Source organism: Plecotus auritus, assembly GCF_963455305.1.
Source record: "Plecotus auritus genome assembly, chromosome: 8".
NCBI classification, from domain to species: domain Eukaryota; kingdom Metazoa; phylum Chordata; class Mammalia; order Chiroptera; family Vespertilionidae; genus Plecotus; species Plecotus auritus.
In genome coordinates, this window is record NC_137782.1 from 95,872,549 (window position 1) to 95,893,841 (window position 21,293).

General features: G+C 47.9%; 2 protein-coding genes across 3 annotated transcripts; one reads left to right on the forward strand and one right to left on the reverse strand.

Moving 5' to 3' along the window:
* Positions 1 to 4,446: 4,446 nt before the first annotated feature.
* On the reverse strand, positions 4,447 to 8,728 carry PPP1R3D (protein phosphatase 1 regulatory subunit 3D). Its single transcript, XM_080684997.1, has one exon. It carries the CDS (start codon positions 8,337 to 8,339, stop codon positions 7,440 to 7,442), a length of 900 nt encoding a protein of 299 aa, XP_080541123.1. The 5' UTR covers positions 8,340 to 8,728; the 3' UTR covers positions 4,447 to 7,439.
* A 74-nt stretch (positions 8,729 to 8,802) lies between these two features.
* Positions 8,803 to 20,721, forward strand: FAM217B (family with sequence similarity 217 member B). Of its 2 annotated transcripts, XM_080683409.1 has the most exons (4): positions 8,803 to 8,956; positions 11,391 to 11,502; positions 11,600 to 11,685; positions 14,735 to 20,721. In XM_080683409.1, the coding sequence occupies exon 4, from the start codon at positions 14,739 to 14,741 to the stop codon at positions 15,885 to 15,887; it is 1,149 nt and encodes a 382-aa protein (XP_080539535.1). In that variant the 5' UTR covers positions 8,803 to 8,956; positions 11,391 to 11,502; positions 11,600 to 11,685; positions 14,735 to 14,738; the 3' UTR covers positions 15,888 to 20,721. The 2 variants fall into 2 exon arrangements, with proteins under 2 accessions (XP_080539535.1, XP_080539536.1); XM_080683410.1 differs by lacking the exons at positions 8,803 to 8,956; positions 11,391 to 11,502 and having other exon boundaries at positions 11,604 to 11,685; positions 14,738 to 20,721.
* The last annotated feature ends 572 nt before the right edge of the window (positions 20,722 to 21,293 follow it).

The following is a 21,293-nucleotide window of genomic DNA, read 5'->3' on the forward strand; positions in this document are numbered from 1 at the left end:
TCTATAGCCAGCAAAAATACTATTCAAAAATAAAGGGAAGGATCATCCCATTTGATATTAAAATATATCACAAAGTCACAATTACTAAAAAACAGTATTAGGAATAGAAATAGACAAATGGATCAATAAAAGAGAATTCAAATGCATACCATCCAAGTATATATTGGAAGTTCATATAAAAGTAAGGTTTTGCAAACCAGAGGAGGAAGGTAAACTAGTTAATAAATGGTATGGGCAAATTAACTCACCATATGGAAAAAATAAAATTAGACCTCTATCTCCCACCATTCACAAAAATAAACTCTAGATGAATTAACTGCCTAATGTAAAATGTAAAGGTTTAAAAACTAACAGAAGGAAATACAGTATGATATCTCTCAGGCTTTATAATATGGGAATATTTAAGACATAAAAGGTACAAATCATAAAAATAGATATGAAATGTTTGTATATCAATGTCTCCCTCTTACACACACACACACACACACACACACACACACACACACACACACAGTTATTAAGGAGCATACAGGATTCTCTCCTCACTCAGAATCCAGTACTTAGTACTGGCTCAGCAAGTTCTATAACCATAAACACCTCCAACTGTCAACTCACACCCATCACATCCCAAAGAAACACTTCCCTTGGCCATACCTCTGAAAGAGGGGGACTGCAGTAAATTGCACTATTCTGTTTATTTGGTATATGATAGAAATCTTCCATAATAAAAACAAGTTTAAAGAATGGGGTGGAGAGGGGCTAAAACAATGCAGAGAAGGATATAGATTGTGCTGATTCTGATATTTTAGTCTATACTTCAGAATGATGCTATAATTTGAGCAATCTAAGTGCTCTCAGGTAAGAGAAAATATAGTAATTAAATCCAATCCTTCCTCTGGCAGAGCTTACAGTTGATTCTTGCATATGAAAGAACTGATTCTTAATAATGTCGAATGTCCATTTTCTTGTTTCTCTTTGTATTCCAACTTGTGGCAAAAAAACACCTAGCAATTTTGTGCAAAATATTTGCAACAGTTACACATAGTGACTGAGGAACACTTGTAGTTCTAAGCAATTCATAATATTCTTTAATTTGTATCTATGTAAATCTAGACATAACTGCATGAACATGATACAAACTCTTTAAAATGGCAGTTAGATGGCAAGCAAACACTAGAACAGTGACTAAGTTTATATAAAAATAATAAGATTTATGTATTAAAATAATTTGTTATTCAAATAATTTTTATTAATATTCATTGTATTGTACCTTAATTTTAAAAGAATTTTAATATTTCAGAGAATTTAAAACAATACTTTTAATACTTATTTTATGTTTTTGATAAAAATATACTCAAATTAGTATATTTTGAATAAATACATAGTTTTAATCCTTTATCATACTGTCACTAGGACAACAAATAAGTAAAAGTCTTGCTTATAACATACTCACTGATTTTGATAAAAAATATGGTATACTAATTTATTAATTATATGTTGATATAATTAATATGTAAGTAATAAAATAATAGATGAATTAACTGCCTAATGTAAAATGTAAAAATATCAAATAGCCATTTGTGTAAGAGAGAGACAATGATATACAAAAACTTCATATCTATTACTTTTCATGATTGTGCTTTTTATGTCTTAAATATTCCCATATTATAAAGCCTGAGAGTATCCTAAGTATTTCCTTCTGTAGTTTTTAAACCTTTACATTTTACATTAGGCAGTTAATTCATCATTATTTTATTATTTATCCAAAATTCAACAGTCCATCATCAAATAGCCATAATAAACACATTTAGTTACCTTTGATATTTTTCCAAGTCAGTCATAAAAGTAGCTTTACATATATTTTTCTATTTTGTTGCAATGGTGGTATATTTGTGAGGCTGAAGACTAGAACGTTTTATTTCACAATTTAAAAACTTCATTAAAAAGTTGAAATACTTAAAATATACAGTAGGGGCCTCCATTTGTACTCTGCGTAGATCCAATAACTGTTGGGACAGGCCCTCACCGTGGAAACAATCTGAAGTTAAGAGTAATTTACAAAGTACTCTGAGACAAGGGTATAGTACAGAATTACTTAAGGCCAAGAGGAGTATAAAGCTAACAAGTTGATTTAGTTTCTAATTCTACTTTTGTGCAAGACGTCAGCCGAAGAAAAGGAAAATTAATTAGCATCCACACAGGCAGATTTTTAAAAGTAAGGACACTGAACAATCCAGGCACTCCTCCCTCCCTCCTCGGAAGACTGGATTCAATGGAGCCAAAAATGTAGTACTATCCATTCAGCAAGGCAAAGATTCGCAACTGAAAGGGAAGGCTAACTCCAGGAGGAAATAAGTGACACACTTCCCTTTCCTCCATCATGAGTACACAGTTTAAAATATCCTTACCAATAAATACCACGTCACGGAACAAGGAACAAGGGGCCGCCGCAGGAAGCCCAGATAAAATAACCGCAAGAAGCGCCTGGGGCTTTGCGTCGACCAAGGAGGCTCCCCACCCTTGTCGGCTACCGGCAAACAGAGACAGCGAGAAGATGGACGTGTTCAAGCAGGCAGAAAGTGGGTCAAGGTTTAAAAATCCCAAGCAGCTTTACAAAGACGGGAGGCACGTGTTGTTCCCCAAAAGCTGGATGAACGCAAGCAGCAATAGTTTAATACACGGTCCTCTCTACATGTAACATTTTCCAAATGTGAGACCCTAACCAAGAGGGAGGGGCAACACCATCTTCTATAATGATTGAAATGTGAACACAACTATTTAATAAAACACGTATAATGCTGCCCCCTGAAATTCAGCATACAGATCCATTTTATTCTGATCATTATTCGGATACCGGGGACCTCAGAACAGAGCCTAAAGGAGGGATCCAGGAGAACCGGAGCAGACGTGAGCAGGCCCTGAAAGCCGGCGGGGCGGGGCCTGGGGCGGGCACTCAATCCTTCCCAAAGTGGGCCTCATGCTAAGTCCCCCCCCCCCCGCCCGCCCCCTCCAGCACCTCGCACAGCACCGCCATCCCTTGGAACCACGGTGGCCTCCAACCTGAAACCATAAGATCACACCTGCCCAGCCGGCCCAGAGAGGCCATTCCCAGACACCCTATAGGCATGGAGAGGGCTCCCGTCCACATCCGCCCCTAACTTCGTGTCTCCTGACCGTTGCCCGCTCAGAGGACAGGCTGAGACAACACAGAGTGCACTGCCTCCTCCGACTCCAGGGCGCCTCCCTCCACCCCCTCCTCACCCTTCCCCCCCTCCTCACCCTTCCCCCCCTCCTCACCCTCCCCCCCCCCCACCCTGTGGGCTACGCAAGGCCCTCTGGACGCCCTCAGACCTGGCACGGCGCCTGCCTGGCCTTTTCCACAATGGCTCCTTCTTCACCCTTCAACTTCCGGCAGGCCCCCCGCCCGTGGGCCCAGCTCAACCTGATGCTCTTGGAGGCGTCTGTGTCGAGTCTGGACCCAACGGCCGCCCAGCGTCGTGTCTCAGCACCTGAGGCGGCCAGCGGAAGGCGGGAAGCGCCTGTCCAATCAGTGCTATGTGTGGTCCACACCGTGTCCAATCAGCGCTACCGCCCAGCAAGGTCCCGCCCCTCGTAACCGTTGCGCGTGCTGGCTGCAGGAGGCCGGAGTCAGGGGCGCTGCGGTGGGCGTGGCTCTGAGCCTCAAGTAAGTGGACTGCAGCGTCCCGACCCTGACCCCAATCCCGACCCTTGACCTCTTCTGGGCGCCGTCCTTGCCGGAAGGCTGCCCCTCAGGGATGCACAGCTAGAGGAGGCATCAGCTTCTCTTCCGCTTCTCTTCTGTCTCTTCCTTCCTCCCGCGGTGCGGACGCGTCTGAGGGCCCCTGCCATCCCCACAGCCACCCGGGAGGGCTACACAGGGCCGCAGAGACTAGGGGCACCAGCCGAACCAGCGAGGATGCATGGGTTACACGCCCTCTGTAGAGTCCCACGCTGCGGGCCGGCAGAGGGCAGCAGAGCCACACTGGCCAAGTCCCTGCGGACCTCAACGCCTCACTGCAGCGCCCTAGCCCAGGCTTCCTGCCCAGATTCGGTCTCCGTCAGTCTTGCTCCCTCTTCGCCGACCACGCCCCCTCCTCCGACAGCCCCGCCCCGGCTGGCCCCGCCCCGCCAGGCTGCGAAGCCCCTGTTCTGTTCTGCAGGGAGGGTCAGAAGCAGGAGTGGCTGCCTCCTTCATTAGGCAGAACCCAAGTCCCCTATGGGAAATTAGGCTTAGTCACTCTGTGCGTGATACTGAGCAGGAGCATCAGTATATTCCAGGCTTTTTACAATGTTTCCATTTAAAGTATCAGTTTAAAAGATAAAAGCAATCATGTTTGTGTAAAATACACGAGCCATGCAGAAATGGATATAGCAGACACTTCAAAAATTATAAGTAGTGATTTCTCAATTTGCCATTTTGTAGCAGAGGAGAAAAGTTAGAGTCCTTTTATTGTTTCATTTGTACAAAAAACATAGGAATTTTTAGTAAACAGTATACTACCACAAGGAAGAAAAAAGTCAATCACTCTTTTTCATCTTATTCGAATTGTTGTCAATAGGTTTTTAGATCATAGTGTTAAGATGAAAAATCTTTTCTATCAATCATATCAAAATTGGGTTCTGGGGTAGGTTTGAATACTGACTTTGCTATTTACCAGCTGTGGGACTTGAGGTGTACTCCACTCTCTTCAACTAAACAAATGGGGATATTATCTACCAGATAGTGTAATTTTCAGAATTAAAGGAAATCAAATACAGCACCTAGCACTGTGGGCAGGCAAATAAGAGAGGACACAGTGAATGTTAGTTTCCATCCCCTGTGTGCAAGGCACAATCCAGGGGGAGTCAGACACACAAGAGTACAATACTGTCTCATTCCCTGCAATCCATTCCAATAATTACAGGCTGTTGTTGTTCCTTGTGATTAAGCTGCTAGAGCTTTCTTCGTATGTGACCTGGCACAAAATATTGCATTTCAGTTTCTCAGAGACATGCACAACTGTGCTACGGAAACTGAGGTACTAGCATACAATTAAAAAAAAAAAACATTTTTTTTTTTTTTTGGCAAGGCACTAAGTTTGACTGTTTAGGTAAGAATAAGACTTAACCATGAAATTATTTAAGCAATCAAGAAGTTTCTAACATGTTTCTGTAATGAGACTACAAGAAAAACACATTCCAGCTAACAATTTGTGCACATACAATTTAATTTTAGGTCTGGGTGAAATAGCTTCAAAGTATAAACATTAAAATATATTTGGGGAGACAACCCAACAATTGCACAACCCACTACAAAATGTTAACATTTAAGCAATATAACTGTTTTAGGGTCTGAAAGTTCTCATTAAGTTGAACTTTATCAACTAGGCAAATATATTTAAGTTTTTTAAAGGCACACCGAGGTTCTTTTAATACTGAAGATATAATATTTACTTTATGCTCCATGACTAGAACCTTTTGCCAAGTAATTTTTACATGGATTGTAAGATTCTCTACATGCCTTTATACAATATATTTGGCAGCTCTAACCTTCATACATGAATACTCTGGATAATTTCTTGCAATCTGGGTTGGGGCCAAGGACATAGCAGCCAGGGCCCTCACAGGCGTACTGACCTAATTGGACAGTTTGTTAAACAACAGGAAATGCAACCAGGCTTCTCTCTCTCTTGAAAGTCAATGGAGTGAACAATGCTAATAGCCAAAGCTTGTTCAATTTAATCACAATATTTTAAATAAAAATTCAGTGTTCTTAAATCAGAAAGTACTCCCTCTAGATCAGAAAGCATTTTTCCTCTTGGAATTTTAAAAACACAAAAGTTGCCATTGTAAAAACCAAACTGGTTAAAAGGCAAAACTCACCCTTTACATACTGATTTAACAAATGTTAACAAGCATTTAAAAATTCAGATAATTAATTGGTGACAGCTGTCACAATTTACCTCAGAGATTTCAACTGTGTCATAATTAAACTTCACAAGTTGGAGGCCTTGTCCATCCTGGCTGGGTTTTCACACTTGAGAGCTAGCACCTGTTGTCAGAAAAACCATCACTCAGCACCAAAAGAAATTACCAGCCCCTTGCTGGGAGTTTTAAGTCATTGTGGCACTCTGCAGGGGACAATGGCCTTGACTTCTTGGTTGGAGATATTTAGAAAGAAAGAAAGAAAGAAAGAAAGAAAGAAAGAAAGAAAGAAAGAAAGAAAGAAAGAAAGACGGGCATTTAATATTTTAAAACTGGGAAACAATTCCCGACAATGTTAGAAACTCTCTGATCTGAAGGCACAAAGAATTAAGTTGGCAGGTAGCTGATAAAACCAGGTACATATAAATACAATTTAAAACAAAACCTGGGCATATATAAATACAATTTAAAACATTTAAAAAGTATAAATATTTGTGAATTATTTTTCCTCTAGTGCTCTGGCTACTGCTGACAAAACTTTCTAATTCCACTTGGCATCTTGACTTCTGAAAGATGACTGCTGGAATCTTCTGATGCTTAAGAGACACAGAGTCATCTTGATCATCAAAAAGGTATTTGAAAAGGGCATGTGTCTGAAATTTTTAATAACTTAAGGCAGAGTTTCTTATCCTGTTTTGGGAGTTTCAACCCTAAACAGAATTGCCTGATAACATGCGGATACAGAATTATCAAGTAGGTGCAAGAGAAGTGTAAGACGTGAGAAGAGACACTGGGGCTGTTCTGCTAACATTCTAAGCTTTTTCTCTTTCTCAGCTGTGATGTAGGAGACACAGCTTCCCCAGGGCAGCCTGAATTCCCAGGAATGGTGGTGATGACTGATGAGGCATACATTGCTTGCCTATTAATAGTTTTCCACGGTGAGAAGTCCACAAACATTGGCAAGCTCAGGTTTTCCTTGTCCCAGGGCAGGAATGCCTCAAGGAACCATGATGGGGGTCACACTGGGGCACAAATACACAAACTGGTTTCTCTTTTAGCTTATTAAATCTAGAATGCTCCGGGGAAGGCATCCACTAGGGATCAAGCTCCCAGCATCACAATAATAAGCAACACCTACGTTTACAGAGACCCAATCAGGACACATGCAAAAGCAGTCAGGCTTTCCTAGCGGGAGGATGCAGGCCTTTCCCAGAAACCCAGTCAGAACCCTTTCGGAGAGCCCAACACCCTTGCACCTACCCACCCGCACTGTCCTCAGCTTGTTACACACTAGGCCTCTGGCCACCGGAGGCTACATTTTACAGCTGACACAGACGTTTCAAGTAGGTGGCAGGATGGCCACTGCCAGGGGTCCCTGCAGCAGGACGTGAGGTCAGATTCAGGTGTGGGGACGGAGTGCAGGGAAGAGCAGCTGCCTCTGCTGTGAGCGCCCAGCTACGAAGTGACCGCAGGTGTGGCTTGGGAGCAGCAGCGCCAGGTCCCTGGCCCGAAGCTCAGATGAAGTGGATCCAGCTCTCCTCACACTCCCCTCGGGGCATGTGCAGCTCGTGGTTGCGGCACGTGAGGCTGTAGTCGAGACCATCATTGTTATCCCAGTACTCAGCGCCGGCCACACGGTAGCGCACTGCGAAGTGCACATGGGAGCCTCGCACCAGCAGGAAGGGTGGCACTGGGAAGCCAAAGGCGAAGACATCCTCAGTGCCCTCAGAACCCGCGGAGCCCCGCCACCTGGCCACGGCCTCATGTGTGCTGCGCCAGTCGGAAAAGGTGTAGCGCACTGCCACCTGCTTCTCGAAGGCCACGTTGCGCACGCGCACCGTGCCGCTGATGCCCAGGTCCGAGCAGGTGACCCGCTCCAGGCACACGAGCTGCCGCCCCAGGCGCTCACCGAAGTCGGCTGCCTCGATGGGCGGCAAGAAGTCCGGCACCAGACACTGCAGGGTGAACTCCAGGTCCTGGCGGCTGCAGCATAGGTCAGAGTTGATGGCGAGCCGCGACAGCACGTGCAGTGGCACCGGGGGATCGTCGCCCGCGTTGAACACCTTGACCTGCGTCAACTCCAGGCCCAGTGCGTCGGCAAAGCGCACACGGTGCTGCCGGCTGCAGTCCGGCCGGCACGCAGAGCCAGGGGCGCCTGTGGCCTTCTGGCGGCGCTCAGGAGAGCTGGGCAGCGAGTGCGCCCGCCGCACGATGATCGGTCGCAGGCTGGGATCGCAGCCTGATGGTGCGGATGGCGGCGGCCGCGCGCGACCCGAGCTCCAGTGGGGCCGGCAAGGCCGCTGATCCGGGGTCGCGCTGCCGTCCAGGTCAGAGAGGCAGCTAAGGCTCCGCGGGGCGGACTTCCGGGACCCCAAGGCGCGGGGCAGGACCGCGGGTTCCGAGCTTCTGGACATGGCCCAGCAGGCCCCCCGGTGATGGGGTACGAATCAGAGGGGCAGTCTCCAGACCCCGCCTCTAATACCTCGGCGGCTTCCTCAGCCGTGCTTAGAAGGCCCCAGTGTCCGCTGGAACTGCAACCCGAGGGAACCCTGGCCCCGCTGCGCCTCCCCTCCTCTGCCGCCTCGCCCCTCGAGTCTTCTCCCAGGTCTTCCGTTAGTTGCAGCGAAAACAGAGCTTGTTTCCCAAGAGACGAATGTTGTCTCCAGGACAAGCTTTTCGGAGCCACCCGGGGAACGTACGGTGGCTCTGTCTCCTGGAAGGTCCTTAGAGGAAGGCTGCATTGGTGGAGCGGCCCCTCCCACCTTCCCGGTCCGCGACTTTACTTACATGGCTGCAACTGTCTGGGTGTAACTTCCCTGCGAGCCCCCGCCCCGCCCCGCCCCTCGTGACACCGCCCTCGCGCCTGCTCCCGCGGTACAGAGCGCATCCCGGGGGCCGGGCCGAGCTGCGCGCCGCCGCGCTGTCCCCGGCCGCGCCCCCGCGGCCGTGCACAGCAGAACGGCTTCCCCGCTAGGGCGCTGGGAAGGAAGACTGGTGGCCTCGTCACGTGTCCTCGGCGATCGAGAAACAGGTCTGATCAATTTCTGTCTGCGTCTGCCAGGCCCGCGCGTCTATAGATCATAGATCCGTGTCTGCACAAACGGAAGACAAGGAAAATGCATGCTGTGGGTCTTTGGATTTATGGTTTACTGGTGGCAGGGAGGGAGGGGTTGCAAAAACTGGCCTTTCCAGGAGCTGGCGCCCAAGCTCATTTTAAGCCTCTAGGCTGGCCAGCTTTTTGTACATATGCACTACTGCCTGGACCCTCGGCTGGACCAAGGGAGCCTCGCTGCATAGATAAGCGTCTCATCCACACATCACCCACAATGCTTTGCAGCCCAGGACCGCCAGCCAATTTCTGGGGGGCGGGGTGCTGCTGCTGTTCCTCTCTAGGCGCCAAGCCCCTAGAGGAAGATGTGGGAACAAGAGTTAATACCCTTTGATGAATTATGCAGCTATCCTATACGGAAGCATTTTTGCAACCAAAATCTTGGACTTTTAGCTTTGTTCCGAGGCAAGCCTGAACCAACCCCGAGCTTGTTTTCTGCATCCTCAGGGCCCTGTGGGTATGTGTCTCCTTAACTTTGTGCAAAAAACGCAGAAGCCTGGAGCAGTTTGGGGCCAGGAATTCCAGAGGGTTCCTTTTTACTGTCCAGAGCAGAAAGAACACCAGGCTAATGCAAGAGGGTTGGTAAAGAACATCCTGTATACCTAAAATCAATCAAGCCTGTTGATTTTGGCATAACTCATTAATTGTGAGAGCCCAGATGGGATTTTTATTACCATCACATGTAAACTGACCAAAAAGGCATACATACTTATTGTGAAAAGTAACTCAGCAAAGTTCCAGAAAGAAAATAAAGACCTTCTATAATCCACCTCCTTCCAGGCAGACAGCTGTTATTAGAATATTCACTTTCAAATCAGGGCACTTTAGGCCACTCAAAATAAGAGGCAATAGCAGCACTGTGTGGTCTGAGTCAACAGAATTTCACAAAGAGATAAGACGATATGATATTGTATTAATAGATTGATAATCTTTTAATGGGCTGATGTGATAGTGGGAATTGAAAGGGAGCTTCCCAAATAGAGCTTAAGCTTCATGAGAGGTGGGACATTGCCACAATCCTGTCATTTTCTAGGCACTTCTATAATTATTTGTGAATGAATGAATGATTGGATATGGGAGCTTTGGAGTGACACCCGACCTTAGCCTCACAGATTTCCTCAATATGTTATTTCCAAAGAGACTGTGTTTGTGTGTGTGTGTGTGTGTGTGTGTGTGTGTGAATCCATTCGCAGCATTTATAGCAGTATGATATCGTATCCAATATCCACTGTGAAAATAAAGTAGAAAAAATTAAACTAAACATAAGGCAATCTCTTCCACCAATATTTTAATACTATACAAAGTTTTAAAAACAAGCTAGTGAAAACCAGCCCAACTCTGGATACAGGACCATGTGTAATAAATACTGACTGTGCTGGCTTTGGCAATATACATCCCCAAGTGGACTGATGCAGAGAGGCTTAGCATGGACCCTGGGCAAGGATCATATACAAATTTTGAAATGTATGAAGCGTTCCATATTTTTAGAAACAAACTTATAGATACAGAGAACAAATTGATGGTTGCCAGATGGGAAGGGAGTGGGGAGATGGGTGAAAAGGGGAAGAAATTAAGAAGTACCAACTACAAGTTATAAAATTGGTCCCAGAGATGTAAAGTACAGCATAGGGAATATAGTCAACAATATCCTAATCATGTCTGGTGTCAGATGGGTACTGGACTTACTGGGCCAAACACTTGATAAGTTATATAATGTCTAATCACTATGTCATACTAGAGGCCCGGTGCACAAAATTCGTGCATGGGGGTGTGTGTCCCTCAGCCCAGCCCGCACCCTCTCCAATCTGGGACCCCTCGAGGGATGTCTGACTGCCCGTGGATCAGACCTAAATGGGCAGTTGGACATCCCTCTCACAATACAGGACTGCTGGCTCCCAACTGCTCGCCTGACTGCCTGCCTGATTGCCCCTAACCGCTTCTGCCTGCCAGCCTGATCACCCCCTAACCACTCCCCTGCCAGCCTGATCAATGCCTAACTGCTCCCCTGCTGGCCTGATTATCCCGAACTGCCCTCCTCTGCCGGCCAGGTTGCCCCCAACTTCCCTCCCCTGCCATTCCGGTCACCCCTAACTGCCCTCTCTTGCCAGCCTGGTCCCCCCCAACTGCCCTCCTCTGCCAGCCAGGTTACCCCTAACTGCCCTCCCCTGCAGGCCATCTTGTGGCGGCCATCTTGGGTCCACATGGGGGTGGCCATCTTGTGTGTTGGAATGATGGTCAATTTGCATATTACTCTTTTATTAGATAGGATGCCTGAAACTAATACAACATTGTATGTCAAGTATAATTGAAAAATGAATTTAAAAAGTACTTATTGACTGATTTCTGTTGCTTATAGTTCCAGTGGTAAGGAGTCTTTTCAAAATATAAGAGGAATAAAGAAGTCACCTCCCCACCTTTCATCATCCTCTAACAGATTGAGCAAGAATATTTCAAGCACAACAGAGAAGGTGACATAACTGGTGGAGGATCTTACTTAGTTTTGTTCTGGTTTTTGCTTGTTTCTTGTATGTTCGTGGTATTTATTACTGCATGTCTGGTTTTTAGACAGTGTGTCCAATCCTAGATGATGACCAGACCTGTGATTTTTTCAAGAAAGGGAGTAGGGTGAGTGAATCTCATCAGAAGAGCAGGTAAACAGTTTTCATATAACTTCTGTATTTTGTAAAATTGTGCTATGTTGGTCCTCCAGACTGACTGTGTGTGGTTGGGGAAGGAAATAGTATGTCTGTGGATAAGAAACATGCACTTATATTTTTACCTAGCAGAAATGAGTGGGCAAGTGGCTTTAAACACAGCTAGGTGCATGTCCACCACCCATTTTGTTTTTTTGCCCCATCTGACGTATGGTGCTGAGAAGCATTATTCTTAGTGAAATGCTATGTCTTTGGTAAGTAAGTTGAAAAGAAAATATTGTCAATGCGGATATGGGATCCTTCCTCAGAATGAATTACTCTGGGAAGAATTGGGTGCTCTTCTAGCCAAGCACACCATGTTCAGAAGTTCCCTCTACCCACCGTGACCAGACAGTGCTAACCGTTTTTTCATTCTTATTGTGTCTTAAGACACCATGCAACTCTGTCCTTTTAAATACAGAGTTCCTGTTTCCTATTCAAAATGCTAATGAGCTTTTGGTTAAAGGTAGAGGTTGTATATGCTACACTTCTTCATATTAAGAGTAGGGGCCCAGTGCACGAATTCATGCACCTTGAAAGGAACTGAGGGCCATGAGGTTATGGTAGGCACAGGGGCAGGTCTCGGCCCATCCTCTGTGCCCCCGCCGGGCCCCTCATGCCATGGCCCCTGGTCCCCTGTCTGCTAACAGCCCTGCTGCCGCCACTGCTGCTCCCACACACTGATGGCACCAGCCCTGCTCGCACCCGCTGAAGGCATGAAGTGATTGGAGCTGGCGCCAGCAGTGGGTGTGAACAGGGCCAGAACTGTCAGTGGGTGCGAGCAGCAGCTGCTGTCCCAATCGCCCCTCAGGAGCAGGGGGGGCGGTGGAGAAGGCCTCAGAGGTGATCAGGGCCAAAGCTGCCTCTCGCACCCACTGATGACGCCAAGCAATCAGGACTGGCGCCGGGCACCGGCAGCGGGTGCAAGTGGTGGCTCCAGCATTGGCTGTGGGTATGAGTGGGGCCAGTGCTGGCAATGGTTGCAAGCAGCGGCTCTAGCACCGGCAGTGGGTGTGAGCGGGGCCGTCACTGGCGGCAGGTGCGAGAGGTGGCTGCCAGCCCCAATCTCCCCTCAGGAGCAGGGGAGGTGGATAAGCCCTGAGGGGCGACTGGGGCCAGCAACTGCTGCTCACACCTGCTGACAGCGCCGAGCAATCTAGGCTGGCACTGGGCACTGGCAGTGGGTGTGAGTGGTGGTTCTGGTGCTGGCAGTGGGTACAAGTGGGGCTGGTGCCGGCAGCAGATGCAAGTGCTGGGCAGGACTGTAGCATGTGGGAGCAAAGCATTTTCAGTAACCACCAGAGGCTTGCCCCAATGACAGCGACTGGTGCTCCACCTTGGTCTGGTGCCCCTGCTCACCTGCTCCACCATCCTGCCGCAGCCAACGCCTGCCATGTTCTGCACATGCCAGCTGGTGGTCAGTGCACACCATAGTGACTGGTTATTTGGTTATTCAGTTGTTCCACCGTTCAGTCTATTTGCATGTTAGCCTTTTATTATATAGGACTAGAGGCCTGGTACACAAAATTCTTGCACTCGGGGGGTTCCCTCAGCCCGACCTACACCCTCTCATAATCTGGGACCCCTCAGGGGATGTCTGACTGCCAGTCGGACAGCCCTCTCACAATCTGGGACCACTGGCTCCTAACTTCTGGCCTGCCTGACTGATCGCCCCTAACCATTCTGCCTGCCTGCCTCATCCCTGCCTAACCACTCGCCTGCCTGCCTGACTGCCGCTAACCATTCCGCCTGCCTGCCTCATCCCCCCTAACCACTCACCTGCCTGCCTGCCTACCCCTAACCACTCGCCTGCCTACCTCACTGCCCCTAACCACTCTGCCTGCCTGCCTCATCCCCCTGAACCACTCTGCCTGCCTGCCTCATCCCCCCGAACCACTCGCCTGCCTGCCTGATTGCCCCTAACCACTCTGCCTGCCTGCCTGATTGCCCCTAACCACTCTGCCTGCCTGCTTGCTCGCCCCTAACCGTTCTGCCTGCCTGCTTGATCGCCCCTAACCACTCTGCATGCCTGCCTCATCCCCCCGAACCACTCGCCTGCCTGCCTGATTGCCCCTAACCACTCTGCCTGCCTGCCTGACCGCCCCTAACCCCTCTGCCTGTCTGCTTGATCGCCCCTAACCACTTTGCCTGCCTGCCTCATCCCCCCTAACCACTTGCCTGCCTACCTGCCTGCCCCTAACCACTCTGCCTGCCTGCCTCATCTCCCCTAACCACTCTGCCTGCCTGCCTGATCACCCCTAATCACTTTGCCTGACTGCCTGATTGCCCCTAACCCCTCTGCCTGATCACCCCTAACCACTCACCTGCCTGCCTGATTGCCCCTAACTGCTCACCTGCCTGCCTCATCGCCCCTAACCACTCGCATGCCTGCCTGATTGCCCCTAACCACCTCTGCCTCTGCCCCTGCTGCTACGGCTTTGTCTGGAAGGATGTCTGGAATGATGCCCAGAAGGTCATTTGGCTGTCTGATCTAATTAGCATATTACGCTTTTATTTTTATAGATTTTAGTTGGCTCAGAATCCCCACCAGCTAGTAAGTTCTATAAAACATGCCTTTAACATCTTGTTTATACTTCATTTAAAACAGGCATATAAGAGGAAGACATGGATTTTCCTTGTGAATGTTATTAAACATCGCTCATCACTAACAGAACAGTTTGAGAGTTCTCCAACAGATTCTTTCCAAACCAGTGGTTTTCAAAGTACACACAGTGGCCTAGGATAATAACCTGAGCCCTTAAGAAATGCTGGTAAATGATATAAAATAGAATCTGTGCAGGCATGTCTGGCACCTGTGTTGGTTGTATGGCGTTTCCAGAACCGGATGTGGATTGACTAGACCTGCTTGCGGGGGAGCTGCAAGGCCTGCCTTTGGTCCCTGGCCCTGGCTGGAGGCCGCCGGCCAGGTGGTTCTGTGGGGAGGGGCAGGCAGACAGTGTCTATCCCGGGTACTGGGTACTAAGAATCTCAGTTTTGTTTCTCACAGCAGCATGAATGCCGGCCGGTCTTGGAATAAAGTGCCACGTTGGAAGAACGCTTCAGGGAAAAGGCAGAGTGAGTCCGGAGGCCTCCCTGCTCCTTCCAGGCCAAAGGGCAGCCTCCTCCGGGTCTCCCCTCTGGCTGGTGAGGAGCTTGGAGGAAGCATTTCCCCAGAAGGTAAAGCCGAAAGGAGTCCACTGGGGCCCGGGTGTCGGGGGGCCGCGGGGAACAAGCTGCTGCTGGACTTCCAGTCCCTGAGACTCATGAGAGAGGACTCTGAGGAGGACAGCGCCAGCGACCTCTCCGACTCGGAGCGCGTCCCCTTCCCCTCTTCCCCGCGCTCGCCTCCAGACCTGCATCTTCGAGCAGAGGAAATCGACCCGGTCTGCTTCGACCTTGATCTTCAACCAGGTCAGGGCCACGCCAGACCGGAATACTGCTACCCCGACTTCCTCCCGCCGCCTTGTAACTCCTGGGACTTGCGGGACATGGCTGTGCTCTCGAACACGGAGCCCAGGACGGCCCCCGGGCTACGAGCAGGAGGGCTTCTGGGGAAGTACGTGGACCGGCTGGTGCAGCTCGAGTGGCTGCAAATCCTGACTGTCCAGGGCGAGAGAGCAAAGGCGGCCAAAGCCCGGCTGCCCTCCACGCCCGGGACCTTGCCCGGGCCTGCGGGGCCTCTGAAGAGCCCAGGGAGAAACAAGCCCCCGGGCAGCGCTGGGTCCAGGCCCCACCAGGACGGCGCCCCCAGGTCGGGCTCTTTGAGGAAGAAAGGCGCTCCCCGTGAAGGCCACCCGCCCTACTGCTGGTTGGAGACATCCCCTAAGCCCCTGCATGTGCTCGGCACCAGCAGGTTGTGCTCTCAGAAGCATGCCCTGGACGCGCAGGCCGAGGAGAAGAGGAGCAGCAGGAGCCCGTGGCTGCGCTGGGACCTGGCCGGCAGCGACAGCAGCCGCAGGATGGAGAGCAGCAGTAACCTCCGTGGCCCGGCGCCCCCCGGGAGCCTGGACGCAGCAGACCCCCCCAAGGCCTCCAGAATGCAAGCACATGCAAATCCGAGGAAAAAGGGAAACGCAGATAACTGTGGTCAGGTCTCCCTGGCCAGTGAGAAAAAACTCAAAACGAATGGAGGAAAGCAGAACCCACGTAAATTCAAATAACGTCCGAAATGGTGAACTGCGAAGACCCACAGAACCCTAAATATGGAGGCCCCCCGAGAGTGACAAGATGTGAATGTCAAGAAACATTATGACTGCCACTTTGGGGCTGCCTGGTTCTTCATTACCCCCACTTGGGTGTTTTCCACCAAAGGGATATTGGGAAGCCTTTCTTCATGTTGATAGTCTTTTTTTTTTTTTTTTTTTTTTTAAATATATTTTATTGATTTTTTACAGAGAGGAAGGGAGAGGGATAGAGAGCTAGAAACATCGATGAGAGAGAAACATCGATCAGCTGCCTCCTGCACACCCCCCACTGGGGATGTGCCTGCAACCAAGGTACATGCCCTTGACCGGAATCGAACCCGGGACCCTTCAGTCCTCAGGCCGACGCTCTATCCACTGAGCCAAACCGGTTTCGGCCATGTTGATAGTCTTAAGCAAATGATAGCCATTGGATAAAATTAACCAAGGTCTGTGCCATGTAAAGAAGCAAAGTGACAACTCCCCGGGGGAGAGGAAACTGAGCCGGTGGGTGGCTGTGGAGAGCAGAACTAGGATGTTGAGCTGCACTTTCCCTTCATGAGAACAGTGCCCACAGTTTAACACTGCCCGGCATTAGCGTCCTAGATGGTCAGTGCCAGATGCCAGTGTCCGAGATGGTCAGGGCTCTCTCTTTTGTACCCATCATGAGCCCTCCAAGCAGAAGCTCTGTCCGATTCAGCCCTAGAGGTTCTGGCTCTTCGTCAAATTGGGGAGCATGGATTTTGAGCAAAATCATTTATCACAAAGCCACCTGCTATACAGAGACCACAGAATCTAGTGTTTTCATACATTTTCCTGGATGTTGGTTTAAAAAAAGCAACATCTTAAATTTGTGTTCTATAAGCTGAGGGTGGGAAGTCAGTGGGTGAGCGTGACATGCTGTCTGAAGGGCCAGCATGGAATACGTGGCACCACAACCCTGAAGAGGCACCAGGGTGTAGAGTTTGTGGATAAAGGGCCTATGAGCTAGAAACACATGGAACCACTTGGAATGTAACAACTATTACATTACTAATTTGGGGCTCAGATGCTGCTGTCTGACGTCAGAATAATGATCTTTTTAGTTCACAAGAGCAGGATTTCAGAATCTTGCTCAGGTGGGGGCAGAGTGGGCAGTGGATGGGGATGAAGGTCCTGCATGTCTTTTTGGCAGCCTTGCTGGCCCCGTGGCTGCTGACTCCTGAGGCTTCTTGTTAAACTGCAGTTCCGTTGCATCTACGTGCCCCTAGGGCTGTGCCGTGAGGTACTGCTGATATTCGTGGAAATAGCTCTCAAACCTTTGTTTGACTACTTTTTGCTGTACAGTATGTTTTTAAATTTATCTTTATTTTTATTGTTGACGCTATTACAGATGTCTCCATTCCCCTCATCCTTTGCCCACTTCTGTCCTGCCCCCTCCCCCTTCCCTCTGGCCATCACCACACTGTTGTCTGTGTCTATGAGTTATGTGTATGTGTTCTTTGGCTAAGCCCTTCACCTTCTTTTATCCAGTCCCCCTCCTCCCCTCCAACAGCTTTCAGTCTGTTCCATTTATCCATGCCTCTGTTTCTATTTTGTTTGCCAGTTTATCTTGCTCATTAGATTCCACATATGAGTGAGATCATATGGTATTTGTCTTTCTCTGACTGGCTTATTTCACTTAGTCTAATATGTATGTTTAATGACGGTAGCTGATTTTAACCCTTTAAAAGTATTCTGTTTACATGTTTCTATGTTTTCACCTTTGGGGCAGATGAAAAATGTGGCTCTCTCATTTGAAAATATCTAATAGTTTGCAGACTTTTCCCTCAGCAGTCAATGTCATCCAAGGTGCTTTCTAAGTTAACAGCATAAGGACAAGATACACATAATTAAAATAAGAGGCAAATGTTAAATATTAAGATCCTGTTTTAAATCTGATTTCAGTCATACTAAATAACAGATAAAATTTTTATGGTAGTCTTTTCTTCCCAGACTTTATTTTCACATATTTCCAGATCCTCTCTTACATTCTTTACCTCCCATCCCCCCCACTCCTCACCCCCCAGAGAAAGCAAGCTCTTACCCTGAGATCTTACACCTTTTTACACAGACAGAAGTTGGACATCTCGTATGCATTACTTCCCTAGTCCTCACTAGAGTATCCTTTTGTTCCAGTCTAAGTACTGTGTTTTGAAAACATAGAGACTCTTCTTTCTGGGCTTCCTGAGTGCACCCCATGCCTCGCTGGCTGCCCTGCTCCTTGTGAGCGCGATAGGTGGGTCCTTTAAACATGCTGGCAGGCGCTCATGCTTCCTTCTCTGCCAGGTTTTCACACAGCTCTTTAGGAGTTCCCGGCCAATAAACCTTTGTAAGCCCATTACACACACACGTGTGCTCCTGATGCTAACATGGAAAGGTTCACACAGAGTTGCTGCCTAGCCTGGCATGGTGTCCATCCATGTGGGTGCTCTCGGGGTACCTGCAGGGGGAGGCCAACCTGCTTCACTTTGCTGGCCTCCTGTGGTCTGAGCTGAGGTCCATCACACTTAAGAAATTTAGAGCTAACACCGTGGATGTTACATTTGTTCTTTGAATTGAAGGTGGTTACTTAATTTGGGGAGCAGTCATAACATCACATGACAGGACAGTTTTTAAAGACTGAAAAAGTGGTTTAGCTTGCTTCCCCTTTTGCCTCAGGTTGATGGTTTATTTTAATCATTATTGTTGTGATGGGGTCAGAGCTCCTGATGAATAGTGCAGGTGATTAGTGAACATGAGCACACTTCTGGTTTTATTATTTCTTTTTTTAAAATATGTATTTATTGATTTTTAGAGAGAGAGGAAGGGAGAAGAATAGAGAGAGAGAAATATCGATAAGAGAGAAGCATCGGCCGGCTGCCTTCTGCGTGCCACTCACTGGGGATGGAGCCCTCAACCTGGGCATGTCCCCGGACTGGAAATCGAACCAGCAACCTCCTGGCCCATGGGTCAATGCTCAACCACTGAGCAACACGAGCTGGGCTGGTTTTATGATTTCTGATCACAGATCTTACACGTCTGAATGCACCAAATGCCACAGATGAATGCCCTGCTGTGGTCTTCAAGCAGGTGACGTGGGAAAGTGGAGGTGTGAACTCATTCAGTTCAAGTCTAAGCCACTGAGTTTCCTGCTCGTCTAGTGAATAGTCATGTGTTTCTAAGAAGTGCCTCTCATATCTGGGAAGTTGTTTACATACAAGTTGCATTTAAACAAATTAAAACAACCCAAAGGGAAACAAAGTAACCAAAAAGTTGAGAGAGTGTAAGAAGAATGACTTAGGCTTAGAATCAGTCAGTGGGGAAAGTTTTAAAAACATAAAAATGAACTACAAAAATATACCAGTATTATCTACAATTGTTTACAATTAGATGGTTTCTCAAAACTTTACTGACTAAATTGGGTGATATTGGGGGCTGAAGACAAAAAGATGAGGGAGAGGCTATTGTGGGCCTTATGATAGCTAACAGTAACAGGAAGATGTTAGGAGTGGTCCCCAGACCTCTTAGTTTCCAAAAAGACGTAAGACTTTCTACCTTCCACAATATAAACATTGCCCATTTATGCTTTCCTTTATGCTCACTTAATTGATCAGCTACATAAAAATATAAACTCTTGGTGGTACTGTATTTCATGTAACAGAGAAGCAGTATTATTTATTCATGACATGGACAGAGCACCATTCCAAACAGCCTGAAAACATTCAGCATGTTTGTTATTTGCTGTTAGGATCATTATTGTGTGCTTGCTTTTGTACACAATAAAACAGATACTCTGCGTCTCTGTGAATCTGCATTTTTCCTTCCCCCGAGATCAGTGGACATTAGAAAAATCCTGTCTGGACTTTTCTGAGATGGTTTGCTTTGCTCTCAATGCAGTTTTCCTGCAGGGTCTGCCTCCTCTCTCCTGGGCTACATCAAAGAGGTGCTGAGGAAGAAATGCTGGCCCAGCTCCTTTCTAACATGAAGCAGCATCCGTAACAGCAGGGCAGGCTGTGCATTTCAATGATGAGATAGAAACATCGGTTGGCTGCCTCCTGCACGCCCCATCCTGGGGATCGAGCCTGCAACCCGGGCATGTGCCCTGACCAGGAATGAGCCATGACCTCCTGGTTCATGGGGTGACACTCAAACAGGAAGCCATGCGGCCAGGCGGGTGGGCAGTTTGAGCAGCTACCACAGCAGTCCTTGTGAGGGGCCCTTTGCTCCTCTTCTCAGCTCGCCTCTGACAATGAGATGTATGCTTCTGAGTCTACCAAATAGTGGCTGCTCCTAGCTTTGGGGGCATTAAACAAAATTCAACTGAGTAATTTTTAAAGACCCTTATTGGCTTTATTCAATGATTCATGAATTGGGTAGCATCCCTTCTCGCAGATGGAAGGGAGCTCCGAGGAGCTGTGTGGAAGGAAAGACTTGTAGGCAGGAGGGGCAGGAACAAGGGAGTTACACTGCGCAGCTCCATGACTGGTGGTTGCCAGCTCACCCACAGGGGTCTATCAGGCAGATGACATGTTAGTGCTGATCAGGCGACTCCTGATTGGCTGGTTGAAGATGCCATTTCTGGGGGAGCGGAAACTGTAATTAAGTGTCAATTTAATGAAGTCTGGGCTTAGCAAGAGCAACTCCATTTTAGACCTGTTGTCTTGTTTTTAACCATGCTTTTAAAAAAACTTTTTTTGGTGGTTTGAAAACTTACCATATTTAAGGTTTTAAATCATTAGTGTGTATAGAAAATGCTAGATTATTATTGGATGTTGCTATTTTATTCTCCATGAGGTGGTGATTAAACCTGTTCAATAGCACTGAATTTGTTCTGTTAATACCTTCTAATCAAAGGAAAAGATTTTGATTGTAACCAAAATGAAACAGGCGAGAAAAGGACTATTTGACTTCAGCCCCAAAGCGTGTTCTTCATTTAGTGTGACTCTGTATCAGAGAATTAAATGGTTTGTTCAGTGCCAGCAGGTGCTAAACACCCCATACCACTGTTAAAAGTTAAACTGAGGGATATTAAAAATTTTAAGTTTACTTGAGCAAAAATTGGTTCAAATCGGGCAGCACCGAACCCAAGTGGTTAGGAGCCCTCCTCAGATAGGAGCTGGGGCCAGGATTTCATAGAGATGAAGAAAGTCCTCGATTGGGGGCAGCTTCTGTGGCTGCCTTGTTGGGAAAGCCTTGTTGTCTGCCTGTGACTGGCTGCCCGCTACTCCTGCAGGCATTTGTGGGAGTTGCCTGGACTGTGTTCTGGAGTGCTTACTAGGCTGGCCAGGTATCAGAACTCCATCAGTCAGCGCCGCCTCCTCTGATTGCTTTAGCATCACAAAACTCTCTATGAAGCACAGAACAATGCTCAGTGAAGTAACACAC